The following is a 19,068-nucleotide window of genomic DNA, read 5'->3' on the forward strand; positions in this document are numbered from 1 at the left end:
ACGTTTCATGTTTTTTTAGCACATTCCTGGAAAGGTGCATAAGTCCATTTTTCTTCACCGTTTAGCTCTATTAAACTATATTCTGACAAAGTGGTGATCCTGTTGAAAATTAACCTTGAAAAAAAAAGAAAAAAATTAACCTTGATTATCTGTGAATTTAATTAATGGTTTACTTGTCTCCATTTAATGTAAATACATTATTTGATTATTACAATAATATTTTAATATTACTACTTGCTAATAAATGACTTTAATCTTTGATTACTATCAGCTCTTTAACTTTGTGTACTGACATATTAACTAGTTATTAATACTTCTTACTACCAAGAAACTGAGCTTTATGATGTTTGTGATAAAATTATCTTTGTTTTAGGCAAGAAGATGAAAATTTTAACAGCCTCTTACAAAATGGAGATATTTTAAATCACTCAACAGAAGAAAAATTCCAGGTTCTTGATAAAAAAGATTTTAATTTACCAGAATATGATTTGAATATTGAAGAGCGATTAGTTCTTATTGAGAAAGGTGTTGACTCAACAGCCACATCTGATGAATCTCACAAATTAGACCATATCAATATGAACCTTAATAAACTTGTAACTAATGATACATTTCAACCAGAGATAGTGGAAAGATCAAAGACGCAGGATATAGTGCTTGGAACAGACTTTTTAAGCATTAATACTAAAGGAGAAGCTGAGCCCTTGGAAAATGGAAATAAGTATCCTAATCTGGAATGTGTAAATAAGGTAAATGGACATTCCGAGGAAACTCCACAGTCTCCTAAGAGGACTGAACCACATGACACTGATTCTTCTGTTGATATGGGTATTTCCAAAAGTACTGAAGATCTCTCTCCTCAGAGAAGTGGGCCAATTGGATCTGTTGTGAAATCTCATAGTATAACTAATATGGAGACTGGAGGGTTAAAAATCTATGACATTCTTAGTGATAATGGACCACAGCAGCCAAGTGCACCAATTAAAGTAACACCTACTGTTGATGGAAAAAATATTGTCAGGAGCAAGTCTGCTACACTTCTGTATGATCAACCATTGCAAGTATTTACTGGCTCTTCTTCATCTTCTGATTTAATATCAGGTACAAAGGCAATTTTCAAATTTGATTCAAATCATAATCCTGAAGAGCCAAGTATGATAAGAGGCCCCACAGTAAGTGGCCCACAATCTGCGCCTCAAATATATGGTCCTCCACAATATAATATCCAATACAGTAGTAGTGCTGCAGTCAAGGACACTTTGTGGCACACCAAACAAAATCCCCAAATAGATCATGTCGGTTTTCCTCCACAGCGTCTTCCTAGATCAGAGAGCACAGAAAGTCACAGTTATGCTAAACATTCTGCCAATATGAATTTCTCTAACCATAACAATGTTCGAGCTAATACTGGATATCATTTGCATCAGAGACTTGGCCCAGGAAGACATGGGGAAATGTGGGCCATTTCACCAAGTGACAGACTCATTCCTGGAGCAACTCGAACTACCATTCAGCGACAAAGTAGTGTGTCTTCTACAGCTTCTGTAAATCTTGGTGAGTCAGGTCCCACAAGGCGGGGCCAAATTCCTGAAGGAGATTATTTGTCGTACAGAGAGTTACATTCAGTGGGAAGAACTCCAATGATGTCAGGATCACAGAGACCTCTTTCTGCACGAACATATAGCATGGATGGTCCAAATGCATCAAGACCTCAGAGTGCACGACCCTCCATTAGTGAAATACCAGAGAGAACTATGTCAGTTAGTGATTTTAATTATTCACGGACTAGTCCTTCAAAAAGACCAAATGCAAGGGTTGGTTCTGAGCATTCTTTATTAGATCCTCCAGGAAAAAGTAAAGTTCCTCATGATTGGCGAGAACAAGTACTACGACACATCGAGGCCAAAAAGTTAGAAAAGGTAATTAAATATGAGCTTTTTATTTTCCTCTCTATAAATTTATTTCTCTTAAAAATATTTGGTACTCTTTGTTTCTTAAGGTGAAACAAGATACTCTGAATTACTGAATATATACTTATATTTGAGGAGTTTTTCCTTGGTACTTAAAGCAGAGTTCAAGTTTAGACTTAGACTCAAAGTCTGAGATGGTAGGATATGGTTCTTTTCTGTCTCTTACTCCCCAGAGTTTTCTAATGAGCTGAAATTCATTTCATATGTTTATATATGTGTCTCTTTTAGATTATGCTGTACATACTTTAAATAATATATACACACACACGTGTACCTCTGTTTAGCATTTTTCGACCTCCTGCTCTCCTCTATTAATAATTGTTGGTTATGTAAGTATGTGTACAGAAATAGCAGTTTACTGTGTAATTAGCAGGATAACAAGAAACATACCATAAATATAACTATTTTATCTAAGATTTTCTTCCCAGTCAATGTTATAAGACTAACACTGTCACTGACACAGATGACTTCTGGCATGGCATTTACTCTTTTGACTTTTCTGAACTATGTTTCTGACCTATCTGAACTCAAGTGTCTGTGGCTCTAATGAAGTTTGAAAATCATGGGTAAGATAACTTAAGCTCATGTTCAGTTTATAACTTAATTTGTAAAACTCAGCTTTTGAAAAGGAGTTAAACAAAATTTTTTTTGGAGTTAAAAAATTTTTAAAAATTATCACGTACACAGTTCTGTGGCTCAAGCGGATAAAGCACATTCTTTAAGATTTAACTTCATGTCTCTTGGTGGAGTTTACCCAAGAATTTTCTTTGTTCGTTAAATATATGTTTTTAAAAGCAGCTAAATGTATACAACTTCAATTCTTTAAAAAATTCCTTAGGTCCAGTTTTTCAAAAATAAATGCCTGCAATATGATTAGTACCTATATGAATTCACAGTGAACCTCTACCTAAAATTGTGAGCTCTTGTCAATGCTATCCTCTCACCTTTAAATAGCTGAGCATCTAATGGCCTTAGGCAACTTCATTGTCACCCATTTCATATCAGCTGTAACTATAGCTATTGTTGAGGCTCTTTCAACTCGTGTGCTTTTTCTGAGGAATTTGGAAATTTCTTAAGCAGTGGAGTACCATAGCTATTTTTATAAATAAACTTCTGGAATTGGTATGGCATAAGAGGAAGGAAGGGCTATACTTTTGTTTGTTTGTTTTGTTTTGTTTTGTTTTAAGGAGGAAGAGGCTATGGTTAAGTTGATTGAGTTATGAGGGTCCTTAGTGGTCCAGAAAATAAGTGAGAAAATAAATTGATGGAATTGAATCAAAGGCAAGAATTCAAGAGATAGTTTCAAAAACAGACTCTAGAAAGTCTACTTTTGATTAGAATATTTCTCTAATAAGTCTCTGAGGAAAAGCACTACGTAATAGCTGGAGTGGTGCCTTGAATTAACTGGTTGTTGAGAATGCTGGCATAGAGAATGAAGAGCAGATTTGGATGAAGACATGAGTTTGGTTATATTTATATTCTGTGTAGTTGACATCTCAGGTGGCTGTTCTTCCACTACTTTCCTGTCTGACGGAGATATGCCTAGACTTTAGTAAATAGAAAGCACGTAGCTGCTACCCCACTCTTCATTATACCTCTCTGCTTTTTAAATTTAGAAATCTGCCATTCAGTTACTTGAAGAGTACCAGATGGTAGTTTCCCAGTTGTGCCCACGGGTAATATAGAAGTGAGGATTAGGCCAGTTGAGACTAAAAAAAGCCTTGTGAGGACACAGAGCAACATGATTCAGACTACAAACCTGAAAGCATTGCTTAAAAATGGTGGAGGGTGATGGAAAATCTGTTTACACCTCTGCAATTCCTCTTCCTCCCCCAAATATAATTCTGATGGCCTGGTAGACATTTGAAAAATATCCCCAGGTGATTTCACAATGCTTGTCCTACCTCTAGAGGTAAGTCCTCAAATCAAAAGTTGCTACTTTGCCCAGCTTAGTTGTTAATAAAAAAGTAGATAAATTATTGCAGCTTACATGGTTTTTAAACCTTGTAGTAGTAACCTTTCCTTCCCTTTCCTACAACAAACTGTATCTGGAACCCAAACACATAAATAGATCTCACCTCTTGCTGCTCCACACTTATTTAATTAAACTAATAATTCTGGTAAGAAGCACTCAGCCAGATTATGATGAACATAACATGAAAATTTCCACATTCAGTTGCTGTTATACAACTATTAGCGTGTAATGAAGAGCAGTGCCTGAGACCTGTTCCTTAATTGAGTTCTGCACAAATGTGTTGTTATGACAGGGTGCAGTTTTATGCAGAGGTCTATGCACAGGCCTGAATTAAAAACTGGACCTGTTCTGAGCCTCAGCCTTCTTAACAGAGACATATTTGCAAAAACTTAATATATGTTCAAAGACCACAGAAAAAGCTTTGTTCTAGATTACACATTATCATTAAAAAGGTCCATTTTGGACCACTCAAGAACACGTTAAAACTATATTTAGCACATGGGTATGTGGTGTTTATATGTGTGTGTGTGTGTGTGTGTGTGACTGTATAATTTCTTTATTTTTACATTATAATCAAATGTTTATAGAACCTCTGAGTTGCCTCTGCCAAATCCTTATTATTCATGAAACGGTCTGGGAAACTTATAGGCATAGCCCGTTAAGTTTAGCTTTTTCTTTAGTCTTACTTTGGAATTCACAAAATAACTAAAAATTTACATTGTAATTTTATAGATCCGTTTAATTCTGGAATGGCACATTAATGTTTGTTGGTATTAGAGATCAGTTTCATAATCTGGAGAAGGTATTTGTGCGTGTGTGTGTGTGTGTGTGTGTGTATTCATTCCCTAAAAGAAATACAGAAATTTCTATATTTCTTGATAATAAGCCATACTCAAAATATGGTTGCACTCAATTTGACCTTAAGACCCTCAATATTCAGGGACATGACTAAAAGGATCCACGTGAAAGAACAGCCTTTAACAGCTGTGGGAATTAATGAGCAGGAACAATGAAAATCAGGCATTGTCTTTATTGAAGTACATTTTTCAGGCAGCTCTGCATTAGGGATTCATCAGTGTAAAGATTCTATCAGTGGTTCTTCAAGTTGAATCAGCAAATGCCACTACTAACTCCTAAAATAAATCCTAAGTATCTAACTTTTTTTTTTTTACAAGTACATTTTCTAACTTTTTTTTTTCCTGGTAATTGGAGAGCAATGGGAGCCTTTTAAGTGTCCTATCCTAAAACTTTGAATATATGTTCAACTTTTTTCTAATGTAAGACATGCTTCTAAATGTAGAAGGTATTTTTTTTAAGAAATTACAATACCCAAGAGCCAGGTGTGTCTTGCAGGTAGATTTATTCTGTGGTATATATGTATGTTTAACCTCTCCGTTTATTTAATAATAACATAGAATTGATTTCTATAAAATAAAGAACTCTAGAAGTCCATTTTGACTTAGAAATAACTGGTTGTTGGTAAAACTTATCTTTATAGAGAAATTAGCTTGTATTCCATATATAACTACATATGTACACATACATCTAGGTGTATGGCATCAGTTCCTCTCTTCTGACAAACTTCTAATAAGATGTGTTAGGAGTAAAGGAAATGGTAGCATTATAAAAGCCACTGTATGTTTTTTACTTTCTTCTTTAGTGTTTAAATATGAATGGTTGGATTTAAATGTACTTTATGTGTATATGTGTATGTTGTCATGTAAATATATGGTAAATAGTGCCATTTTCTTGTAGTGGCACTGAAAATCCGATGCATGATATTCCTGCGTGGTATCGGGATTACTTATAAATACGTCTTTGTACATAACATGTCTTGTGAATTTTGCATGCTACACTAATCTCTGTTAAATCTATCCCCTCTTTATTCAGAGCATGCTGTCAAGGTCCTTTAATTCCAATTTTACTGCTGTAAGCAACTTTCACTATGGCAGCTCTAGGGATCTGCATGGCAGCCAAGGCAGCCTTGCCTTGAGTGTTGCAGACGGAAGAGGTTCTGGTGGGCACATTTTTCGAGTGAGTACCTGTAGTAGACCAGTACTTTTAGTACCCAGAAGAAAAAAAAAAACCCCACATTTTTAATATTTTCACGTTTCTAGAAAATAAATTTTTACTGTGGGTTAGATATCTTAATTACCTTTCAGTTCTTCCGTGGCTTAGTTCTAAAACTCTGCAAAGCTGATTTAGTATTTATCTCTTAAATTTCTTTGGTTTGCAAACTAAGGCTGTAGTGTGCTCTTGTTTATGTAAATAGGAATGAGCAATTGGAATAACTGAGCTGTTTTTTAAAAAAATCATTAGGCTTTGTAGTGTTTTCTCTTAATAAAATTAGCTCTCCACAACTCAAGGTATTAAGGCTATGCCATATATGGTACACAGAGGTGTTGTAGGGAAGAATAATTTTTAGTTTAGTGATAGAAAATTGGGAAATAACTTTAAGCACAATTCACTGAATATGATTAAATGTAAGGCTAGAGAAATTGTAATAAGTACCAATGAAGAGGCAAAACCCAAATCCTGTACTTATTATACATGTTTCAGCAGAGTCATTAACGGTGAAGAAGGAAGGTTTATTCTGCTCATGAAAATTAAGGGTCGAGGATAAAAATGGCAGAGAAGGAGAAAGACCACTTTGGCTCTATTTTAATTTTCTCTTCATAACAACTTGAGGTAGTAGTGTGGCCCATAAATAAATATTTCCTTTTCCTCCTTTTCTTCCATTCTGAAAAAGCTTTTTCTCCTCTTACAACCTTATTTTGTCTCCTCCCTATAGTTTTATTTTCTATATTGACTGGTTACTTCTGGGTCCTTTGCTTTTTCCTGAGGATCCTTAGCCCCACCCCTTTTTTAATACACTGTTGGCTTTGCATTATGTTCTAGGACAGGAGCCGTCTCCTGGATTCACTTTGCTGTGGCTGGACCTCACCTTTCTTGCTCTGCCCTCTGTCACCTGCCACAACTTTGTTTCTATGTTAGAGTGATAGCAATTGTTCTGTAATTTATCACTTTGAAATTGGGAGAAAAGGGTGATAGCTATTAAACTCTGCGTTTCTGGCACTCATTCTAGCTAAAGCCACAGAGTGAAGACCAGGGGCTTTTATAATAACTCAGGGATAATCTCTATTGTCATCTGGAATGATTGTTCTTTCCAAATTCTTGTACAGTAATATTTTTTGCTTATAATTCTTAAACAAGGCCTTTGAGTTTGTTGCATTTTGCTTTTTCATTCATAACACACTTGTTCTTTTAAAGACTCAATAAAGTTATATATTCCGACTAGAATTTAAACTTTAAGTTATGACCCAAGTTGATTACTGTGCATTCTGAAAGCACATCTCAAAAATGGGGAAGGAAGGCAAAATATTCATTGCATAAATACACAAAATTGGATGAAACCAAATCTAAAAATGCTAATCCATGCTTTGAACCAGCAACTAACTGCACATGATAGTTCTATTGCAGATAAAGCTTCTAAGATTAAATCACAACCCCTCAGGCTTATATTTATTCTTTGGCATATCATAATGAAGTAGATTTCAGATTATTTTTCTATATGATATAGTATGCATATCTTCTTTTTTTTTAAATTTTATTCATGAGAAACAGAGATTGAAAGAGAGGGGCAGACATAGGCAGAAAGAGAAGCAGGCTCCATGTAGGGAGGCTGATGTGGGACTCGACCTGGGAACCCCAAGATCATGCCCTGAGCCAAAGGCAGACGCTTAACCGCTGAGCCACCCAGGCGTCCCTGTAGGATGCATATCTTTGTTGCTAGTCGCATACTGTTTTGAAAGTAACGATAGTGCTATTTATTATAGTCTCTTTAGTTTTCAAAAATAGAGCTAGGTGTGTTTAGAAGCAAATTAAAATGAAAACTATGAACATCTTGCTTCCTAGCATATTATAAAAAATATTCAGAGACTCTGTTTTTTCTCTAAAGCTTTCAATGAGGTAAACTATAAGGATATTATTATTTGACATATAAAAATAAGAATTCTAATTAATTTTAAAAACGTTTCACCAAACCATTGGTTATAAAAATACTGAGCTGTCCAATGCTAGTATGATAGAATTAAGTGAAAGCGAATTTTTTAAGACTGTATATTTATTGGTATTTTCAACATTAATAGAAAAATCCCAGGTGGCGCTGTGCTGTTAAGAGAATAGCAGTTATTTATTTTTTTTCTTACAAAAAAAAAAAACTTTTTGTATATTAGGAGTATATTTTAGTTGCTCTTAAAATTTGGGACTTTTAACTTTGATTAATAACTAAGTTGTTCATAGTTGCTAAAGGCTGAGTATTACTGTAAATAAAAAAAGCATTATGAGGGACGCCTGGGTGGGTCAGCAGTTAGGTGTCTGCCTTTGGCTCAGGGCGTGATCCTGCAGACCTGGGATCAAGTCCCGCATCGGGCTCCCTGCATGGAGCCTGCTTCTCCCTCTGCCTGTGTCTCCGCCTCTCTCTCTCTGTGTCTCTCATGAATAAATAAGTGAAATCTTTTAAAAAAAAAAAAAAGCATTATGAATAGCTTAACAGTGTATATTAAAGGTACCTAATATTTCTTCCCATTTTATTAAGATATAATTGACATATCTCATGGTGTTAGTTCAAAGTGTACATTGTAATATTTTGATATATATCAAATGTGAAATGATTACCACAAGCTTAGTTAATGTCCATCATAAAGGTACTAATACTGATGGCAGTTATGATCATAATGTATGATTTGGTTCTTCATTTTTCCACAATAGTAATATTTTTTCCTAATCTCCTTTCAAGTGTCATCATCATTTTGGTTTCACATCTGAAAGAGCATTATTTGTTTACTTTTTATTTTCCCCTCATTTGAAGCATCCCCAGACATCCTGTCCAGGAGATCCTTGTCAAGATGATATATTCATTTCAGGACAGCCGAACTACTCGTCAGCTACACTTAGTCACAAAGATGTTTCTCCAGACAGCTTGATGAAAGTAGGTGTTCAGGAAATAAATGAAGATATCTCTTTGAATTTACTATGTTTTACAGCTTTTGAACTGGAAATAACATAGATGCTTTAACATTGAAAATAATTTTTTGAGAACTTTTTCCTCTTTAATCATTGAAGATTTTTTAAAAGCTAATTGCGAAATACGAAATAGATTTTTACTCTATTATTTCTTAGTTTAGTCCGTGATTTTTTTACAGTGGAGAATGATTTTATTGGGTTTGTTTTTTTTTCCTCCTCTACTATCACCTACTTAATTTATTGTTTGAATCAGAGGGTTTTCAGCATTCCTAAAGTTAACCTTTTGGAGAATTAAAGATGAACCAGTCTTAAATTCTTCTTTTGAGAATGTTTCATTATTATTAAAGGCATTTAAAAATACTTTAAATGAAATTAAAGACTTGTATGTGGTAGACTAGATGATGATTGTATTCTTACTACTTTTGTAACCAAAGCATCACTTACCTAGTTTACTTTTTGGTCACCAATACCAGATAGATCTTTAATAATATCTCTCAACTGTTCTTTCTCCTAACTAATTCCATGTTCCTAGTATAACCAGATACAATTTTGAAGCATACTTATGTATTATATTAAAAACTTTTACATTGTTCGAGAGTAGGAACCCAGCCATTTAACATAAATTCATACATAATGATTTGTTTTACGCTTTTTTTCCTGTTTTTCTTTTAATTGAACTGTGTTACTCAGTTTCTTTTTCTTTTTAATATCCATTTTATAGTTTAGGTTACTGGGTTTGTTTCATACTTTTATTCTCCTGAGCCATCTGCTAATGATAGCTTAATATAGTCCATGGGTGTGTTTAACATTGATGTAAACAGCTAAGAATCTAGATATCAGGCAGTCTTAGCATACATGGGTCAGAGGTAATTATTGTTTGGAAAATTTTCCCCAAGAGAAAGATATTGAATCTGCACATAGGAATAAATGCTACAAGCTTGGAGAAAGCAAGTGCAATCCTCAGAGTTGTGCATAAGTAATAAAGTGACAGCACAACGACAATTGAAAGAAAGAAAGAAAGAAAGAAAGAAAGAAAGAAAGAAAGAAAGAAAGAAAGAAAGAAAGACAGACATGGATAATAGAGTACCTTGCTTTTTCTGCAACCAATAGATTTGTCACAGTGATAACACCGTTGTGCCCTGTTAGAAAATACCCATTTCAGCTTCCAAAGTTCAGAATTAACCAAGTTCTCAAGTATAACACAGTAGAAAAGATAACTTTTTTAAAAGTAAAAGTCTTCAGTAAAGCCACACTTCTTTGTTTCCTTCCACAAGGTTCATGTGACAAAAATATGTAGTTCTGAAACAATTACCATAATCTTCTCCCAAACTTTTCTACTTTGTGATAATTTTAGGAGAACAGGGCTCAGTATTTTTCTCAGAGTTTTTCCATAATTCGCTAGTAGATGAGATCACCTTTTTATTAATAATCAGCAGTGAAGTTTTAAATGATTGAATAGCTTAAAAGTATTTCCCCTTCTATACAGCAATCCCTTTTATGCAAATATTGATAATACAAATATAAACTTATTTTTCAGATAGTTTCCTTATACTAATATATCAAATTATTAGCTACATTTCCACAGAGGTGACTTTAAATCTAAAATTCAGATTCATTCTATGCAATGTGAAGCATTAAAAAGAGAATTCTTTTAACAACAAAATAATTATCTCAGATTTTTTGTGTAGCTTGCGAAAAGTAAAATAGAATGTCAAGGTTTAATTTTTATGTTTATTATTTTATGAAACTAACATTTAGAGAGTTTAAAAGTTGCTAACTTGTACACACACACACAAGGAATAAATTAGTTTTCCACCGTATAGCTGCATTGACTTGTTAATTCTGAAAAGAAATAAAAGTAGAATAATCACTCAGGTTAGGAAATAATTCTACCACAGGAATTGCTATTTTTGTTCAGAAGAAAACATGAACAAAGGTGTGTGTGAGATTGAAAAATTTACCTGAATTTAATGGGCTTTAATTGTAAAATTGGACATAATCACCATTTTAACATTTGGTTGCTGTAAGAAAGCATGCATATTGAACATGTCCATGCATATTGAACAGGAAAACAAGTAATTTTAAATGTAGGTATGATTTCTTTAAAGACTGAGAATCTTATCTGCAAGCACTCAGGCAAGTTTCGAATTAATAGATTTTTTCTTTTAAAACTGTAAAATTAGAAAAAATAGTTTAAGTGGCTTGATATTATGTAATGTAAAATGTTAAACTCGAGTACTTTTGTGATGCTCCAAGAAGAAAATCCAAATATTTGTGATAAGACATTATTACTGGTCATTTTAAGACACTTCGTGTTTTTCTTAGATGCCTTTGAGTAATGGACAGATGGGCCAGCCTCTCAGGCCTCAGGCAAATTATAGTCAAATACATCACTCCCTTCCTCAGGCTTCTGTGGCAAGGCATCCCTCTAGAGAACAACTAATTGATTACTTGATGCTGAAGGTGGCCCACCAGCCTCCATATACACAGCCCCATTGTCCTCCTAGACAAGGCCATGAACTGGCAAGGCAAGAGGTAAGAATAATCAAGAATATTTGAAATATGAAACTAAGCCCTTTTTTATTTTTTTTATTTTTTTTTTTTGAAACTAAGCTCTTAATGTACTTTGTAGGTTATTTAACTATTAGCAGTAAATCCATATAGAATTTTAACATAGTTTTTACCAATTTGTTTAAAGGTTTGGTTTCATGTTAATAGGGTGTCAAACTTTTAATGGTTTGTTTAATTTGACTCTGTGATCCCCTGTGTTCTGATTAATTGACATAGGATTTAGTGTTTGGGATGTGATTTTTTTTTTTCCCTAAGGTGGTTGTTTATCCAAAACCATCTGATGATATTCCAGTAATTAGACCTTCTTCAGGAATATGAATAGTAGACCATAAAACTTAACTGGCATATTATGGTTTACTATTGTTGTTTGACACCGAGAGTTTGAAATTTGACTGCAGTCTCCAAAGTACTTCAAGAATTAAATGTTTCAAAGTACTTAAGTGACTAATCATACGTTTATGTATTTTGATAGTTTGTTGATAAAATAATATTATTAGAAACTTAGGCAGAGAACATGTGCTTTGTTTTTTTTAGACTTTGGGGAAAGGGAATGTTTTATAACAAGTTTAGCTCTTGATTTTTTTTTTTTTATGGCCTGGTTATAAAAAATATTGTCAATTGATCATCAGTCCCAATGTCTTGCAAGGATATAAACAGGTTCAGGAAATGAGGAGTTGATACTCAACAACCACCCACAGATTTTTAAATATCTTATGAAACACTCAATACGCAGAGATACTATGTAATTTAGATATTTTACAAATGGAAACTGATAATAAGCGGAAAATAAAATCCGTAATATCTTTAAAAAAGGTATCACTATGAATTGGTTGCCTATCCTTGTAAAACAGCAGTAGATTAAGTTAGGAGCTATGCTTTATAATCCCAGCTGTGCCTTTAACTCACTAACTCATTAACATAATATTCCATGTTGTAGTTTCCCTTCATCTACCTGAATATTTATTTTAGATGAATCTTTACATATTTTACCAATAGTTAAATACTGTGTTGTAGCATTTTCTGAGATATTAGTAATAGTTTATTTTCATCTTAACTCAGATTCGAGTGAGAGTTGAAAAGGATCCAGAACTTGGATTCAGCATATCGGGAGGTGTTGGGGGCCGAGGAAATCCATTCAGACCTGAAGATGATGTGAGTTTGTTTGTATGTTCTTGAGACACCCAGGAGATTTTATTCACTAACTTAATGCCCCTTATATGTAAGTAAAAATCCAATAGATACTTATATAAATATAGAATCACCTTTTGTTTTCTGTTGTTCAGCTTTTTTAGAAATGTGATCCACTTCAAATTTAATTGTTTGAGGAAAACAAATTAAACTGCCAATTTTACAAGTCCATCACATTGTGAAGTGATTTTTAAATTTAGTTATTACTTTTCTGCACATCCTAGAAGTAACTTTGTCACTTTAAGAGAAGTCACTATACTCAAGTCAGAATTACCAGCACCAAACATAACAAGGGATTGTAACAATATTCAGAGAAGGCAGGAAGATAACTTGTACAATGATTCAAATATATGCCTACTGTCAAAGAAAAATCATCTCTTCTATTGATGCATACTGTTTTCCATTAAGTGTTTCCCTTTTTTGTTGTTATTAAAGGGTATATTTGTAACAAGGGTACAGCCTGAGGGACCAGCATCCAAATTATTACAACCGGGTGATAAAATTATTCAGGTAACTAATATACATCTTTTTATTATTTTCTTAACTTTACATTTTATAACATCTGCTTCCTCATCAAGGAATTATTAAATGCCATATTTTAAAAATAATCATTTTTTGAAGTTTATCATTAAAAATCTGTGGATGAAAATAGTGGCATTTCTTATAGGCCACTCAGATATTTTCATAGTTTAAGATATTTCTTCCTTGAACCTTGGAAAATCATATGGATCTTTTTAAATACATGTTTGATACATCTTAGCATTTTGTTTAAGTTCAGGAATATTCTTTAAAATAAGATGGTGAAAGAATCTTGTTTGTTACAGGAATTAAAGAATTCATATCAAGCACTTAGAACTGTGTGTTTGATATATAGTAAGACCTCAATAAGTATTAAGCCTAAATTATAAGAAATGTAGTGTTTATCTGATGGTCCAAAGTGATGGGAAGAGTAGGCCTTGCCCTCTGCTGTCCTTGCATCTTGGGGACTCATTTACATGTTAGCACATACACATAACCCAATGTCTGGCTCTGTGTCTTAGCCAGGTGCTTCCTGACATTGGGTTGCCTCATAAGAATCATCTGAAAAGTAGACAAGGTACAGGCTCCCGGGTCCCACCTTCAAAGATTTTATTTTCATAGATGTGAAATAGGGCCCAGGAGTCTGTGTGATGCTGTAGATTGCCAAAATGATTCTTACTTTCAGCCAGGTTTGTGCACCGTCAGCAAAAATAGATGTATAAATGCAAATAAATTACTGTGGAATGTTTTTCCTAAAGACGTTTTTCTTCTTTCTTCTAGGCTAATGGCTACAGTTTTATCAATATTGAACATGGACAAGCAGTGTCCTTGCTAAAAACTTTCCAGAATGCAGTAGAACTCATCATTGTACGAGAGGTTTCCTCATAAGAATTGTGGACAAAGAAAGGGAAGGCAGCAAGATTTATTGGAAGATATTTGCAGGGGAAATTAATATTTTGACTATTTTTATATGTAAAGAAGAACTCAAAAAATTATGTTCAAATTTGTACATTAATGAAATAATGGAACTTGTGGTTAGAGGGAAAGAACCACTGTACAGTATATAGGGGAGACTGTTGAATTCATACCATATAAAAGTTCTTGTTAGGTTTTTAAACATAGCAATCAAGGCCACAAAAACAAACATATGTTGTTTTTGTATAGATTGTAGGTTTATTTTTGGATTTCATACACATGACTGAACTCTGTGCAAGGCTCTAGTTAGCCTTGATTGTAGCCCAGAGACAGATGGCAGAGCTATCTGTCTCATAGCTTTTATGCCCTTATTTTTATTCAACTCGTATTAATGTTTTTCTGCTGAAACTACTTTTTTTTTTTTAATGTGGGCAAGAGATTTGAAGTGTTGGTTTTTGCTATGTGCATATTGAATTGAAGAGTGAGTAGGTGAAGGTGGTACTGGTGGGTTCACTTTCCAAGGCCAGATTAAAACAGTTAATTCCTATAAAAATCTGGAAGCAAAGACTGAAAAAACAGCTGTGTTAATGTGTTTTTATTAATAAAATAATGCAATAAAAATGTAATGTCTTTTTAAAGAAATAAAAAGAGACAATAATTGCATTTTATGAACTCTACAGGATCTGTTCTTGTCATAGCCATTGACAATACATTTGCTACTGGTGATTCAATTTTTAATTTTTTAGTCACAGGAAATTTTTAACTCTTCTGTAGATGCATGTCCATGCATTTTTTTTCTGATATGGAAATCTCTTGAGTTTTTGCAAATGGTGGTCCTTGCAATCTGTTTTATAATTAGTATTCCATTTTAATCTTAATTTATAATTTTTATTTTAAGCAGCAAATGAAACTAAAATGGCCAGTTTTAAGATTGTGTTGCTGTAACACAAAGTGTAAGCAGATTTAGGAAAGCCTCTTGATTTTGTTTGGTCTCACATTGCCTTGGTAAAGTAAAAGGAAACAGTACGCATGGAGCTAGGAAACCAAAGCAAGTTTGTGAAATTGGCACAGTGATAGAGAATTGCTGTGGAGCGTTGTAGAGCAAAGGGATGGGTCCTTGAGGCCTGCCAGTGTGTAAAGGTGTTCAAATAAAGGGCTGTTCCTACAGGTAACATTAAATGTGAACTCGACACTTCAGAGTCTTTAAAGGGTTTCTAAGTGTATCAGTGTAATAGAATAATGTTTTACCACCAGCTGCCTTTGTTCTTCGTTAGTGTAACAAATATTTCATAGATGTTTATTAATTTGTTTATCCAAACTATTAATTTTGTTTTTGTTCTGTCTGTGTAATTCAATAAAATTTGAGTAACATGCAAAGGTAAGAATTAATGCATGGTTATTTGGACCAGAAAAAAGTGCCACAGAAGACCAATAACTGTTTTTTAGTCGAGGCTAGTCTGGAGCCTTTCATTAGAGCAATATTCAGTTATTGCAATTCATTTTTAATTACTAAGAAATATAATTTTGGAATTTTTAATCTGTTATGCTTTGTTCTTCAACTTTATTTTAATTACGACTTTTATAGGATGAGCAAAAATGGCAGTTTACATTATTTTTGCAAAAAAGTTAGACTCGTTCCTTTCTTGCTAGTCAGAGTAAATAGGCAGTAATTTTGAAAAGATGTGAACTCAAATATTGCACTTCTTTCAAGATGTTATCATTTGGTTATTGTACTGTATAGTTTTAATAATATTGTGATTGAAACCCTTTAACAACTCTTTGTAAATTTTAACTCATTTTAGTTGTTTTTTCAGTACTATTTACATAGGAATTGATTTTTATGGATATAGTAGAAGAAATGTGATGTATTTTGATAAAATTCATTTACTGTATGTGTGTTGTAATCTCTAAAAAAAAATAATGACAAACAGATTCTTAAGACAAGCCTTGGTGTTCCCTTTATTCATAGGTTATTTTTTTTTCCATAGGTTATTTTAAAATATTAATTTTGACACATCACTTTTTGTTAATTTCAGTCAATTTTTCAGTCACATTCTACTTTTAATAAGGAATACATAAAATAGATATAATTGCGACATTTTCAACTGAACTACTTTATCTCAAATCAGATACACAGAGATAATTTTGGAAAAGGAAATGAGACACAGAAAACAACTGATTGAACAGTGATCTAACCTTAAGTTAATTGTCTGCATATTATACTGATACAAGTGCAGCAAGCATTACATGTACTAGTATTGTATTTTCCTCTAATTAATTTTTTTAAGATTTTTTTTTATTTATTTATGAGAGACAGAGAGAGAGAGAGAGAGAGGCAGAGACACAGGCAGAGGGAGAAGCAGGCTCCATGCAGGGAGCCCAACATGGGACTCGATCCTGGGTCTCCAGGATCACGCTCTGGGCTGAAGGTGGCGCTTAACCACTGAGCCACCCGGGCTGCCCTTCCACTAATTAATTTTAAAAATTTTTTTATGTTCTTATATTATATGTAGTTGAAAAAGAAATTATATAACAGAAAAGTTAATCGCAGGGACGCCTGGGTGACTCAGCAGTTGGGCATCTGCCTTCAGCTCATGGCGCGATCCCGGTGTCTGGAATCGAGTCCCACATCGGGCTCCCTACAGGGAGCCTGCTTCTCCTTCTGCCTGTGTCTCTGCCTCTCTTGTCTCTCATGAATAAGTAAATTAAATCTTTAAAAAAAACCACAGAAGTTAATAGCAAAAAGCTTTGCACTTCAACTAATAGCCATAATTTTCTTCCAAAAAATTGGAAAACTAACTCTTTGTTAGAATTTTTGGTTGATAAAGTTTAAAAATTTGAATGGAAGATTAAATCTTCTGAGGAAATGAAGACATTTTTAGTTTACATATTATTGAGTAATTTGTAGTCTAAGTCCATACCCATAAGTGACATTATTTAAATATTATGTAGCAAATCATCAAAACCAAAACTCTCATTTTTAGTGATAGTGTTTAAAATTGATCACCCTGAAATTTTAAACCATTAAAAATTATATGCTCAGAATCCTTTATTCCACACAGAATTCTTTACACAGACTAAATAAAGTTTTATGCTGATTTATGAGAACCATCATCTAAATCCATGAAATTCTAAAACTTCCCATATATTTTTTATGTAAGTATTTTTCTGACCTCTTGGGACTTAAAGTTGTGTATATATGTGAAATACAAAAAAATGTTAAAGACTTTCTTTCTGTGTAATCTCTACACCGAATGTGTGACTTGAACTCACAACCCCAAGATCAAGAGTCCTATATGCTCCACTGATCGAGCCAGCCAGGGACCCCTGAAAAATTCTTTAAACACAAGCAGTGACCTAAACAGAACTAAACCTTGTGCTTCAAAGGCAATCCCATCCACAGCTATGTGATATTTTTATCAATGTTTATAAAACATTCCCAAATTTTGTGCATATTTAGATTGAAATAGCACAGTGAATTGGGTGATAAACTAATGCTGTTTAAAGTTGTGTGATTTATTTTATGAAATTCAGAGTGAGAAGAATTGTCAGAAAGACAATAGTTTTGGCATTTTAAACACTTGTAGTTTTGGATACGGAGGAAGTGTAGTTTACCTTAAATTATTGTTTTTTACTTGTACAAGAAGTCATTGGAATGGGAAATGTTTTCTAGTTAGTTCAAAATTGGTGCAGTCAAATCTATTTGAAAGGCTATTTTTCATTCCTTCTATTGCAATTATTTTTTTTTATTTTTTAAAAATTTTTATTTATTTATGATAGTCACAGAGAGAGAGAGAGAGGCAGAGACACAGGCAGAGGGAGAAGCAGGCTCCATGCACCGGGAGCCCGACATGGGATTCGATCCCGGGTCTCCAGGATCGCACCCTGGGCCAAAGGCAGGCGCTAAACCACTGCGCCACCCAGGGATCCCTTGTCTCTTAACAGAGAGTTCAGAAAAGGTGGTTCATCTTCTACCTACCTTCTGCTGCAGTTTCTTTACTTCTGCAGAATTTGTAATCCCAGGAGATCGCATAGTCATTTACAGTTTTGGGAAATGTATTAGACAATGCTATTTTTTTTTTTTTGGACTATGAATTATCTTTGTGAAACAATTTGCATTCTAAACAGAAAAAGAAAGTTTTTTTGGTTTTTTTTTTTTTTTTTTTTTTTTTTTTTTTAGGAAAAACACCTCCATAGAATCTCTTCAGGTTTTATTTTAAAGAACGATCAAGGTATACTAAAATCTTTCTAAGGGATTGTTAGGAAGAAGACTGGAAAAAAATAATTCTGATAATTTCCTTTTCATATAACATGTAAGAGACATTTATGATCTCCGTTGGGATTTCATGTGGCCCATCTAGCTTCTTAATAAGCCCTTAAATTGTAGGATGAACTATGAGCTCACGTATCACCAGTAAAGGAAGAAGTCCGTAGTTGAAAATCATACCCCCTCCATGATTCAGTAGAGCTATTTTTATTTTGCATGAAAACATGATAAAGTCTGTACATATTTTTCCTGAACCGATGTTCCTTACTCTAATCAAGCCAATTTTATTCCTCCTAGGCACAGCTCTCTTTAATGTGTTCTTCTTCCCAACTAACTTGTCAGAAAAACTAAAGACAACTAAACTAAGCATTGAAGAAAAAACACAGAGCATGGATTTTTTTAGGATGGATGATTTAGAAGGTTCCTCATCTTCATGAAAAGCAAAACCTAATCCTCTGAGAACTAATTCTGTCCCAGAATGGATATGAAAACATCTTTCACATTTGAATCATCCTTCAAAAGGGCATTCTATTTCCCCAAAATAGGAGAAAACTTGTGCGGGCTTAGGTGTCACAGAGTAAATTTGTTCAAGATTGCGCTCTGGCACATGCTTCGATCTCCTCCCCCTCCACATCCCT

General features: G+C 33.7%; 1 protein-coding gene across 14 annotated transcripts in view; it reads left to right on the plus strand.

The window, feature by feature from the left end:
• ERBIN (erbb2 interacting protein) overlaps positions 1-16,107 on the plus strand; it is a 119,338-nt gene extending 103,231 nt beyond the window's left edge. For 4 of the 14 annotated variants that reach the window (XM_072826635.1, XM_072826634.1, XM_072826636.1 and 1 more), the window contains 7 exons: positions 374-1,919; positions 5,836-5,979; positions 8,816-8,935; positions 11,296-11,505; positions 12,601-12,693; positions 13,165-13,239; positions 14,029-16,107. In XM_072826635.1, the coding sequence (XP_072682736.1) occupies positions 374-1,919; positions 5,836-5,979; positions 8,816-8,935; positions 11,296-11,505; positions 12,601-12,693; positions 13,165-13,239; positions 14,029-14,136 (2,296 nt within the window). In that variant the 3' untranslated portion in view covers positions 14,137-16,107. The remainder of the gene's footprint in view (positions 1-373; positions 1,920-5,835; positions 5,980-8,815; positions 8,936-11,295; positions 11,506-12,600; positions 12,694-13,164; positions 13,240-14,028) is intronic. The other 10 variants (XM_072826643.1, XM_072826645.1, XM_072826638.1 and 7 more) reach the window with 9 other exon arrangements.
• Positions 16,108-19,068: the final 2,961 nt, after the last annotated feature.

Source organism: Canis lupus, chromosome 5 (assembly GCF_048164855.1).
Source record: "Canis lupus baileyi chromosome 5, mCanLup2.hap1, whole genome shotgun sequence".
Classification (NCBI taxonomy): domain Eukaryota; kingdom Metazoa; phylum Chordata; class Mammalia; order Carnivora; family Canidae; genus Canis; species Canis lupus.